This window comes from Camelus dromedarius, chromosome 11 (assembly GCF_036321535.1).
Source record: "Camelus dromedarius isolate mCamDro1 chromosome 11, mCamDro1.pat, whole genome shotgun sequence".
Classification (NCBI taxonomy): domain Eukaryota; kingdom Metazoa; phylum Chordata; class Mammalia; order Artiodactyla; family Camelidae; genus Camelus; species Camelus dromedarius.
Window position 1 is genome coordinate 54782607 of NC_087446.1, and position 12074 is coordinate 54794680.

The window sequence follows — 12074 nt, forward strand, 5'->3', positions numbered from 1 at the left end:
TGGCATCCTCCAGCAAGCCCTCTCTGATTAACCATCCTCCCCTCCCACCTCCTCTTGGCAGCCAGCACTGGTGCCCAGCGCTCTCTCCAGTCCCTGATCCAAACTTAACACCCTGTCTGTCTGTGTCATGCATTCCTCCTCAGACTGGGAGCTTTCTGAGGGTGGGGATGGTATCTCCTCCTCTCTCTGGGTCTCCCCCAGCCTAGGCCCCAGGAAAGGCCTGTTTTGAGTGGAGAAAGGGACCCCTGGAGAGAGAGGAGATGCCCCAGAGACAGGCTTCTCCTGGGCAGGGCTGTGTACCTGGTTACCGCCAAGGCCGTGGCAGGTGTACATGATGAGGGGTTTTCCCCCATTGTTGTTCTCACCCACGTCCAGGCATTGGTCCACACCGAGGTTCCTGATCTGCAGAATGTGGGGGACCAGGAGAGCACAGTTAGGAGTGTTTTGGTTTGTGGTGTGGGGTCTACCTGAGATAAATTTGCATGACTGGATCTCTCTGTGATTTTTCTCCTCTGCTCATTACCCAGGTGCCTGGAGTTAATAGCAAAGTGAGGTGCAGAGCCCACGGGCTGGGCAAGGGCAGGATGGGCAACCGGACAGGTCCCTGGGGAAAGCCCTCGGCACGTGGGATGCCTTCTGAGCAGTGGTTCCCAAAGTCTGATCCCCAACCATCAGCATCACCCGAGGGCTTGTGAAAGATGCAAATTTTCAGGCCCCATCCGAGTCCTACTGAATCAACAATCTGTGACTTAAGGAACATTCCTGGTGATTCTGATGCATGTAAGGGTCTGAGAAACACTGTTTAGGGGGTTGGTTCCTCTTTATAAGGTTTTTAGCTATCTCCAGAAGCCCAGAGTGGCCTCTCAGTCCTCCTCCTGGACAAAGGAGTGTGGGGAGTAACACTCAACTCTTGTCTGTCATCCAGCTGTGGGGCAGATGGTCCTGAACTTCTCCTGGGGGCTCTGAAATAATGCACATTAGTTCTCAAGACTCACAGCTCCATAGAAGGTGGGCTTCAGGTCAGGAACAAACATCTCTGGGTAGATGTTGTTTAGGTACCAGGAAAAGTTGCGACAGTGTAGTTGTTGCCTCAGCTGCAGTCGTTCCGAAATGTCACCGAAGGATTTCTGTCAACCAAGTGAACCCCTAAGGGTCAGTTCCACCTGCCTTGATCTTCTTGTCTGGGTGGAGGCAGCCCAGAGTTTCTGGGGCCACTTTCTCCTGGAATGGGTCTCATGCTCATTCCTGCTCAGGACCTGCTGGGGCTACTGGCTCAGCCCCACATCAAGTTCCCAACCCCTGCCTTTGGGACTTTGGGACCCCCCCACCCAGGGCTCCCCTTACTCCCTCATCTCCTGTGACTTCCCAGTCAGTTTTCTCCCAGTCCTCAGAGCAAAGCCATTGCTCTTGTAAGAATTTCTTCCTCCAAATCTTTTCTCCACACTCCTGAAAGATGCTGGGGCTCTCCGGGCAGGGACAACCAAGCCTCCTCTCCTCATTCTCTAGCCTTCAAAATAGAGCCTCCCTGGCCCCACCAGATGGTGGAGATGCGTGGGCCTCTAACATTAAGCCTTTGACCAGGGTCTGGGATTCTACGCTTCTCTTTATTCAAACCCCTCCTTAAACATCCTTTCCTCTCACCTCTCGGGCCATCTTTGCTGCTTGCAGATTCCTCCGGTAGAAAATCTCCTTGTAGCTATCCATCCAGACCTCGGCCAGGCGTACTTGGTTGCGAGCAATGACATCAGTGCCCTTGGGGAAGGTGTGGGGGCTCTTGGTGCGGAACACGTGGCCGACCACAGAGCAGGGGATGATCTCCAGTTGGCCCCCACACTGCCACACCTGCCGTAAGAGGATACGGGATGGGGTTTTCAGGGGGTGGATGGGACAACCTCCCCTCCATGCAGTTCTGTTCCACTTCCAGGGCACCATACCCCAGGTCCACGGACTCAGGGAAATGCTGCTCTGTCTCCCTGGAAGAAAGACATTGACCAGGCTTCTTTGCAGGCCATAACTACTCAGTCCCTGGATCTCTGATGCTGGTTCACTCTGATTTAAGCAAAGGGAAGTTTGCAGGGTCCTGAGGGTTACCAGGGCCCACTGTAGAGAAAAGACAATTGGCTAATTTTGTATCTGAGCTCTGGTCACTTGGCTTTTTCACTTGGAAATGTGATTTTATCAGCCCACTTAGGTGTTATAGGAAACACAAGCACCTCCAAATCAAGATCAATTTGTGACCCAATCAGAGCATCAATTCATTAATTAATAGCAAGGCTAGTTAACCACAGGTGGTCTGTGGTAATCACCTGCACCTTGAGCACATTAGCTTCCTTAGAGGGAGACTGAACAGAGGTCAGCGGCTCAGAGATGAGCCTAGGATCAGAACCCTGGGTGTTATGGTGACTGGGCTGGTTTACATCCCTTCTACCTGTGTCTTTTCTTTTTCAAGTTTTCGGTTGGGAGGTATGTTGTTATTAATTTTAGTATAGCAGCAACAGAAATACATAATCATAGCCACTGTAACAGCAGATATCAACGATGTGCTTAATGTGTACCAGGCACCGTGAGAGGGGACTTTGTCAACAATCTCATTTACTGGTTAATTACTCTCCACTGAATGGGAATTTGTGTAGATTTCATGGAGAGGCAATCCTTTCTTCCTAACCTAATCCTGATTTGCTTTATTCCTGGAATCCCTCAGAGTTCTGGGGTCCACCAGAATTTGGACCATCATCTCCTACAGTTATGAAGAGTTTGCTGAGCAGAGGGGAGGGAAACTCTAAAGGCTACCAAAGCGTGTGTCCTCTGACCTGGAAACCGGAACCTGATTTTTTTCGGATGGGGCTTTGCTGCCCTCAGTAGGTGGCTCCATGTGACATAACCAAGCAGAAAGACACTGAAACCTCCAGAACTGATCAAGGTGCTTTACACACAGCAGGGGCTCAATCAGCCTTCACTGGAAAAAGGATAGTGACTGCTTACTGACCTGCTCCACCTTCACTCTAACCCTCTTCCCTCAGACATCATGAAAAATGTCATCAATCCCCAGATGTCCAGTCCCTGTTACCCCTATTATCCCTTCCCTCTGAGGAGTTCTGCCCAGGAATTTGTTCCCAGTTGTCCAGTCTGATGCCCAAAGCCCGACTGTCCTGGAAGGGATGGGGCAGAGGAAAGGTGGAGCCCTTACAGGAAACAGCCACCTTTTCAAATTCAGTTCCAGATGTGACATCCCTGCCACTGCCTAAGAGACAGGTGCTCAGGCTGTCCCCTGGGATGTGATGGTTCCCCCAAGAACCCCTCTTCACTCTCACCCGGAAGGACATTTCCACGTTCTCCCCTCCCCAGATCTCCATCTGATTATCATAGGTACCGATGTGCTCAAAGTAGGACTTGGAGATGGAGAAGAGGCCACCAGCAAACGTCGGGGATCTGGAGAGACAGAGGGAGAAGCATGTGCATCTTCTGGGGGGAAGAGGAGACTGAACCTTGCGTGGAATGCTGTGGACTCACCACTAACGCCTCCTAACCTACCTCCTAACCTACCCCCTCCTCCTTTCCTCTCTCCGGGGATGTGCAGCCCCTCTTCCACTAACTTATTCATTTAGCAAGTGTTTATTGACCTCTTATTATGTTCTCTTCACCTTCTAGGACCGGGTCAAGGAGAGATGTCATGATCATCACTCTCTTCTAAAGGGCACTCATTCATTTGTTCAACCAAGGATGTATTAAGAACTGGCTACCAGGACCTGTATGATATGTTAGTCATACCAAGTTAAGAGAAACAGCTCTTGTTCCCTGCGAGCTCAATGTAGCAGCAGAGGGTAAAGCCACCATCATTTACTTTTTGGCAGCAAATTTCCTGAAGCATAGTATGTACTTGATAATCAGAATCTGTGTAAAATTGTTTTTGGAAATAGATGCTCCAAGAAACAGAGTAGGAAGTGAGACAAACTTGGACTAAAGGGAGCATTTGGAGGTTAAAAAAAGATTCTGGCTTTCAGACAAAGGCAGGGAGGCACAGACTCATGTTTAGATAAATTGACAAAAACATCTTGAACTTAGATACCACGTTGCTCATAAGAGGGGCTGGGCTGAGGGTTGAAGGCGGGGGTGGGAGATGGGGAGACGGACAGGAGTTCGTATGTAATCATTAGCTGTTGGCGTCTGTGCCAGGCCAGGCTGGCTTGGATGGGGCTTTGCTGCCCTCAATAGGTGGCTCCATGAGGCACAGCCAAGCAGAAAGACACTGAAACCTAGAACTGATCGAGGTGCTTTACACATAGCAGGGGCTCAGTCAGCCTTCACTGGACTGATTGGTCAAGGCAACTACACAGGAACCTGACCTTGGTGCTGTCCTGAGGTTGGCTCCTGCAGCCGCTTTCTGGAAGAAATTTTGGTGGGAAAACCCTCCTGCTCAGGGAGGCTTTCTTTCACAGTTTCGGCCTCTACCAGGGGTTCTAAGCCAGCCCAAGTAAGGCCAGGAAAGGCTCCAGGAGTCCTGCGGCCCCAGATGAGCATTTTGGTGCTAACCTGCTGCTTTTTGAGTCTCTCCCCATCCTGGACCTGTCTTTTGGCTTTGAGATTCTGACCGAGACTCCATTGACAAATGACCTCTGAGCTCCTGTTGCAACCTCTGGAAACACTGTATTTCCTGACCTACTTCCTAGGATCCCCTGGGTCCTTACTTCTCCTCTTGGCCTCCCATTAACTTTGGGAGTGGAGGATGGGAGGGTGCTGCCTGTAAGCCTCCTGGTGGGATACTATGCAAAGTGCCTCAGGCAAGCCATGCGTGCCAACAGGGCATTTGGACCAGGGAGCAAATTCATTCCTCAAACACTGGAGCTTTGTCTCCCAGTTGTATGGTCCTTGGACACTGAAGCAGGGGATGTCAGTGATGGGTGGGGGCCAGGTGCCCTGTCCCTGACCGTGCCACTGTGTGCCTGGCCCCCAGCTTGGGGGAAGGGGGCCTTGTTGCTGTACATCCCAAACAAAAGACAGCTATGAATCAGGCAGAGGGTCAATAGGGAGTCCCCATTTCTTCTCTCTCCTGCCTTCTCCTTTCCCCTCTCCCCTTTCTGTTGCTTCTTCTTCTAAAGGAGACAGAGCAGCTGGCTGTTCAGAATCCATGGGATTCCTCTCTACCGAAGCTCTGGGCAGCATTTCTTAGGCTTTGGGGACATGGAAGGGGAGGAACTCTAACTCTCTCCTCCATTCGAGCCTTCCCTCTGATCTCTGCTCACCCTCCATCCCCGAGAAATCTTCCGTTGACTCTTAAGTTTCCTGCCAAGTGTGGGAAAACATTTGTACAGATAATCCCAAACCACAGGAAAACCTCTAAAAGTCTCCTCAAAACTCAGTTTGGCTGAGACATCTGTTAAAATAAACCTGGGGTCTCTAACAACACCAACAGGCAATCTGGAGAGCGAGGGACAGGGTGGGTCTGAGGGGAAGACAAACCCAGCTGGACATTAAACAATGGATAAACTTTCAAGTAATCGCCCTAAAGCTTGGGGGTTGGTATATGATGGCCTGTGGGCCAAAGCTGGCCTGGCTTTATAAGGTTCTGGCAAAAAATGGGTTTTACATTTTTTTGTTGTTTGTTTTTTGAGGCTTTTTGGGGGGGGCAGTAATTAGGCTTTTACTTATTTATTTACTCATTTATTTATATGGGGATACTGGGGATTGAACCCAGGACCTCGTGCATGCTAAGAATGTGTTCTACCACTGAGCTATATGCTCCCCCCTACATTTTAAAACAAGGATTGTTTTTTGTAGCTGGCAAAACCTAAAATATTTGCTATCTGGCCCTTTCCCAAAAAATCTCAGGGCAACTGCAACACACTGCCAACTGCAGAGCACTCCATTTCCCTTTAATACGTTCTCAGTCTTTTCAAAGATGGTGACCTGGGCGCACACGCCACCCTCTCTTATTATAATGGCTATTCAACAGTGGCCTGTACCTACCACCTCTCTGCAAGTAGCAGTCATGTCCTGCTACGTGTAGAGAGGAATAAAGGAGATAAAAGTATGGAAAGCCCTTAGTCCAGGGCCTGGCACACAGTAAGTGGTGAGTCAGAGTCATCTGTCATGGTGTGAGGCAGGGCAGTGCCATGGTGGGGAGCACGGGCTTGGGGCTGGACTGGCGGGATGGGTGTGCTTGTCCCACAACTTGCTAATGCATAATCTGAAGCCAGCTGTTCATCACCAGGAGCCTCAGTGTCCTTACCTGCAAAACAGGCCAATCACAGTACCTACCTTATAGGGGATGACAATTAAATGAAATATGTCAAGCGCTTCATAGAGTGTCTAATAAATGTTGACCTGAGATGGCCCAGGTCCCTGGGGCCACAGAGGCCAGGTTGGGGCCCACCAGGCTACGGTCCTTACTTGATGGGGTAGGTCTCATCCTTGCGCCTCTGCTTCTCATGTGGAGGTAGAGACTCCCAGCCGAAGGTCAGGCTCCAGTCAAAGTTGCCACGACTATGGGCTCTGCCCCTGCGGTTGGGCTTGGAGAACTCAAAAGTGTTCAGGTCGATGGTGACAATGTCCGGGCTCACCACCACCGTCTGGTCCTCAGCGATGCGAGCCAGGAGGGGCTCCAGCCAGCCATGGAAGCACTCACCTGAAGGTGGGGACCAGGAGACAGCAGTCAGGGTCCTGCCCAGAGTTGAGCCCGTGCTCCTGCCAGGGGGCAAACCCAGGAGGACTAGAGAACTCTCTGCCCACTCCCCCACTGTAGGCAGGGAACCACAGGAAAGCTCCCCAGCTACAGAGAGCATAGAGAGATCTCAGGAGACCCTCCTACGCCTGTCCCCAACCCCAAAAAAGGCAGAGGCGGCTCTGGAGGGAGAATGGAGGTCTCATGGGAGTAATGTGGTCAACTCAAATGACTCAAGGCACAGGGAAGGCCCTGGCGGGGTATCTTCAGGGTCTGTGGCCTATCCACTCAACCAGCCCTCTCCACCCAAGTGTGGGTTTCCAAAAGGGTTGTCCCCTCTCCCAGGGGAATCCGCACCTCAGGCTTCAGCTCCTGTTGTAGAATAATCATCCCTTTCATTTGTCCAGCCCTTTGGGACTGTCAGTGAACTGCATATATGGCTTTATTTGGCCCTCAGAGTAATAGTTCTGTCGGTAAGGTTGCTGTCCTCATCCCACGTTATAAATGAGGACACTGAGGCTTGGATAGTGGCAGAGCCAGAACCCAGGTCTTCTGACTCCAGGTCTACAGCTTTTCATAATATGCATCACTGCTTTTCGGGAACAATTCTTTTTCCCTGACAACGGTGGGGAAGTGTTTCAGTTTAGGGCAAGAGGCAGACCTTTCTGGTTCCATGTGGCCCTGCAGGAACCTCTGCTTGTTCCCAGTGGTAACAGGAGGCCTCTCAGAGGGTCTGAGCTCAGAATGAGGGAGGGATGGGGGTGGGGAGGGAGAGAGGGAGAGACAGTGTCTAGGGCTCCAGAGCACAATCCCAGCAACCATGGGGTCACCAGCTGTGTTAGGGCTATGTGTGCCTCGAGAGAGAACACGCTCAGGATTGGGGTGAGAAAGAGCGCGGGGGGAGGGGTGGGTGTGGGTGTGGGGTGCTTCAAGCCTGCTTCGCTCCTGGGACAGCAAAGCAGGAAAGGGGCCTTGGTGATGCGGCGGTCCCAGCCGTTCATTCTGCCAGGGAGGGAATGGGTTGGGTGGTGATAGGGGGAGACTCCACCGGGCCTCCGGGGAGCCAGGCCGGCCCTCTGGCACTCACAGTGCGCGTCCAGGAAGGTGAGCACCTCCGCCTGCGCCACGCTGGCTCCCAGCAGCCGGGCGGTGATCAGCCCCTTGCGCTCCTCCTGCCGCACCACCTTCACCACCTGCAGCCGCTTCACGAACGACTCCAGCGGCTCCTTCAAGTACTCTAGAAGGCAAAGGGTCATTGTTACCAGCTCACCGCTTTGTTGCAAACCTAATCTCCTGTGGGCACCAAGCCCGGGCACCCTCCGGCCTCCATCAGGCCTGCGTTTAACCCTCCCACACCCACTGCGCTGCGCGACTCCAGAGAAGCCGGAGGCGGGAGGGGGGAGGGAGGCCTCCCTGTGTGCGGCCTCATGGCCACGCCCACCCTGCCTGGACACCCCACCGGTTCGGCGGTGCGCGTCCTGTGCCTGGTGACCCGAGCACCTTCCCTAATGTCCGAGGCAGGACCTCAGAGTTGTGTTTCTTTGGTGTCAAATCAACTATAAACTTCCGACAAAAGCTCTCAGTTGCCTCTCTTGGTCTCTGCACCCTCTCAGCCCCGCTCTTTCAGAGCTGTGATTGGGCCTCCCTTCCGTTCCACACGTGGCGCTCGTGGCGGTCATCTCTCAGTGCCCGTGCCCCTGTCTCCCGGGCTCTTCCTGAAGTCTGACAGGTGGAGCACACACAAATGTTGATTTCTGGCTTCTGGGTCAGCAGCAAGAAATCTTACTCTAATCCTCTTTATTAACTCCTCTGCATGTGGAATTCTTTAGGAAGATGAAAAGATGCCGAGCCGCTTTTTAATTAAATTTAAAAAACATGTACCAGGCGCCGGCCAGTCGCCCAGGGAACAGGCGACTGCGGGCCGGGCAGGAGATCAGTGAGCCGCCAGGGGTGGTACAGGGCTGGGCGAGTCTGCAGGAAGGGGCAAGCATCCTGAATGGGAGCAGGCTGGGGAAAGCTCTTTGAAGGGAGGGTACCTGCTGAGATCTCCAGCTCCTTCTGAGCGGGGGCTCACTTCATGACCCTGTTATTCAGCGGGAAATCCCCAGAGCATTAAAAACAGCCTTATTCTGAAGCAATCCATCTTTGGAACATAGTCCAAATCTTGGTGATGTTTCCTGAACTGCTATTTTGGTTTATCCGTGCCACTGTTCTGTTCCCAACTATACAGTGTGGAGTTGCCTGTGGTTTCAGAAGTGGAGGTACGGGGCAGGTGTGACGATGAGTGTGTCCTTTCTCTTGAGGGCTGTGGGGTCAGCCCAGGGCTTAGGCCTTGCTCCCAATGCAGTGTTACACAAACCGTGGGGCCTGAAGTCAGTTTTGTGGGGGTGCGATTGATCACGCGCACTCTCTCTCTCTCTCACACACACACACACACACACACACACACACACTGCCCAAACACTTGAGCACCTCCTGTGTGCCAGTCATTAAACTAGGTGCTTTCTTGTTGACTTTCTTAATCTTCTCTGTGATGATTAAAATGCTCTGCTATAGGGAGTATTGTCTCCAATGTTTATGAGTCAAAATTAGCTTCATTTGGCAGCTTCAGCCCAGGACTCACTGAGCAAACGCCTGTTCACACACTGCCCAGGTGGCAGACACTCTCCTGGGCAGGGAGGGGACGGTCTGGGTCCTGCCCTCTTGGAGCTCCTAGGCTCAGACTCCAAGCACAGCCCTGAGTGTTGGCTCTCACAGGGAGGAGGGAGGAAGCCCACGCAGGAGTCTTGCCTTCTCAGCACAGCTAACATTCCCACCTCCCTCTCTCCCCACAAGAACCTAACTGTGCTCACAGGAAGTTCCTGGTGGCAGAGATAACCCAGGGACAAAACATCATAGGAAGTGGGTTTTGTGGTAAGAGTCTGCCAAGCACTGAGCTGTGAACAGCAGGGGAGCCCAAGCTCTGCGGAGTCCTTCTCCCACGCCTTCCCTCCATCTCAGGCAGCTAGGCTGGACCTGCGAATTCTGAGCATGGGCCTCAGGCCCTTAAATGGGGTTGAGACAACTCCCCTAAGAAATGCCCCTCCCTGGACCCACTGGACATACACCCCAGAGCTGAGCAGAGCAGAGCTGAGTGTAGAAACCCAGACTCTCTTATGTCCCCCAGTTGAGAGCCCCCTAATTTAGGTTCAATACCCACCAACCCAGCCAGCCCAGCTTCATTCCTCATGGCTAGAGTCTCCGAGACTCCTATGACCTCCAACATACATGCCTTATTTAGTCCCATGGTTTGAAATACCATCTGTATACAGCTTCTCCTGGTCCTTTTTTTCCTGGGCCTGCCACCTTTTCTTGGATGCCTGACAAAACCACAAACCTAACATGCCCAAAATGGAACTTGAGATTTCTTCCCAACCTGACCTCCCCCTCCAACCTCCGCCATATCAGTACACGGTACCAGCATCCTTCCAGCTGCTCTAACCTAGAAGTCATGCTGGATTCTCCCCCCACCCCCACCCCACTCCACAATCGGCCCTTCAGCAAGTACTGCCAGGTCTCTCTCTCCATCCACAATGTTTCATCTGGTCTCCTGACCTCTACTCTACACCCCTCTTCCCAATCTATCCCTGATGTAGCTGCCACAGTGAGCAGCAGAGAGGTCTCTCATAAAATTGTAAATCAGATCATGTCACTACAGTGGTTTAAAACTGCATTTAGAAAAATCCAAACAGTGTGATGGTTCCTTAAAAAATTAAACATAGAATTATTATACAATCCAGCAATTCCACTTCTGGGTATATTCCCCAAAAAACTGAAAGCAGGGACTCAAACAAATATTTGTATACCCATGTTGATAGCAGCATTATTCACAACAGCCAAAAATGTGGAAACCATCTAAATGTCCATGAGTGGATGAATGGATAAAGAAATGTGGTATATACAAATAATGATATAGACAGCCTTAAAAAGGAAGGAAATTCTGAGACATGTTACAACATGGATGAACCTTGAAGATATGTCAAATGGAATAAGCCAGTCAGTCACAAAAGGACAAATACTAGATGATTCCACTTACATGAGCTTCTTAGAGCAGTCTAATTCATAGAGACAGAAAGCAGAGTGGGGGCTGACAGGGGCTAGGGGGCTGGGGAAGGGGGAGTTATTGTTTAATGGGCACAGAGTTTCATCTGTGGAAACACAGATGGATGGTGATGATGGTTTCACAACAATGAGAAAGTATTTAATGCCACTGAACGGCACACTTAAAAATGGTTAAGATGGTAAATTTTATGTATATTTTACCACACACACACCTGAAAAATCCAAATACTGACTATTGCTTACAAAGCTCTTGTGATTCAGTACTGGTCTCCTTTGTAAATTCACTGTGTATCAGTGCTGTTTCTGCTTCCTTGCTCACTTTTCTTCAGCCATCCTGGGTTTATTTCTGCCCCATTAACATGCTAAGCCTCAGGGCCTTTGCACTGGCTATTCCCTTTGTGGGGAACACTCAGAGTAGCCTTTCCTGGCTACTCTGACTAAAAGAGCTGCTTAATTGCTCACTGGCCCATCACCTGCACTCTTATTTTTTTCTCTAATTTTATTTCTTCATAGCACTTATTATTACCTAAAATTATTTATTTTCTGTCTTTCTCATTAGAGAAGTAAACTAAAAAGACAGATACCTTGCTCAGCTGTTCCCTGCTATACCCCTGGGGCTTGGCAGAGGATCTGGCGCTCAGGAGGTAACTGATAAGTAGTTATTAAGCACAGCAGTGAACTCCTGCCTTTATTTAATCTTCTTTCAGGGACTCTCTCCCTGCCTCTTCTTTGGCTTCTGAAAAATCTAGAAAAGAAAAACAACAGAAAGCCTTTCTCGCAGAGAGGATTTCCTATTTTGTTTTTATTCTACTTTCAGGACCATCTATTGTCTATCCAGCCTCGAACTGAACTGCAGTGGGGAAACTTTCCTTGATTAATCCCTTTGGAAGGAGAAATGAATGAATGGAACACCCTTTGGGTGTATTTGACCATCCTCCTGCCCAGATAGAACATTTAGACATTTAGACATTTCACTGTCACCCTCTCCACTTCCAGGTGTGAGGAGTAAGCTGGCAGATGAAACTGACATGTGGGACCAGTAGAATTTCTGTATGGGGAAGATGGAAATGGAAACTTTCCCAGAAAACCCAGGACATAAGAGTTACTAGAGACACATCTTCCTATGTTATAAAATGAGGGCATAGGTAAGACAGCAGTGAGAAAGCACTTTACCTGTTGGAATAGACACGGGAATTTGTAATGCAACTAAAATCAGAGCCTTTGCACAATCCCTGAGTTGCATGGCTGGTGCCTCTTAGGGGTTGAGGAGGCCATGAGAGGAACTGCCACTCACTTCAGTTCTGACCAGCGAGGG

The 12074-nt window shown here is 50.7% G+C and overlaps 1 protein-coding gene across 9 annotated transcripts in view; it reads right to left on the reverse strand.

The window, feature by feature from the left end:
- GALNT6 (polypeptide N-acetylgalactosaminyltransferase 6) overlaps positions 1-12074 on the reverse strand; it is a 32397-nt gene that overhangs the window by 3586 nt on the left and 16737 nt on the right. For all 9 annotated transcript variants that reach the window (XM_031462545.2, XM_031462542.2, XM_031462543.2 and 6 more), the window contains 6 exons: positions 7746-7895; positions 6388-6622; positions 3312-3429; positions 1642-1842; positions 996-1127; positions 301-402 (listed from right to left, as the gene is read on the reverse strand). In XM_031462545.2, coding sequence (XP_031318405.1) covers positions 301-402; positions 996-1127; positions 1642-1842; positions 3312-3429; positions 6388-6622; positions 7746-7895 — 938 coding nt within the window. The remainder of the gene's footprint in view (positions 1-300; positions 403-995; positions 1128-1641; positions 1843-3311; positions 3430-6387; positions 6623-7745; positions 7896-12074) is intronic.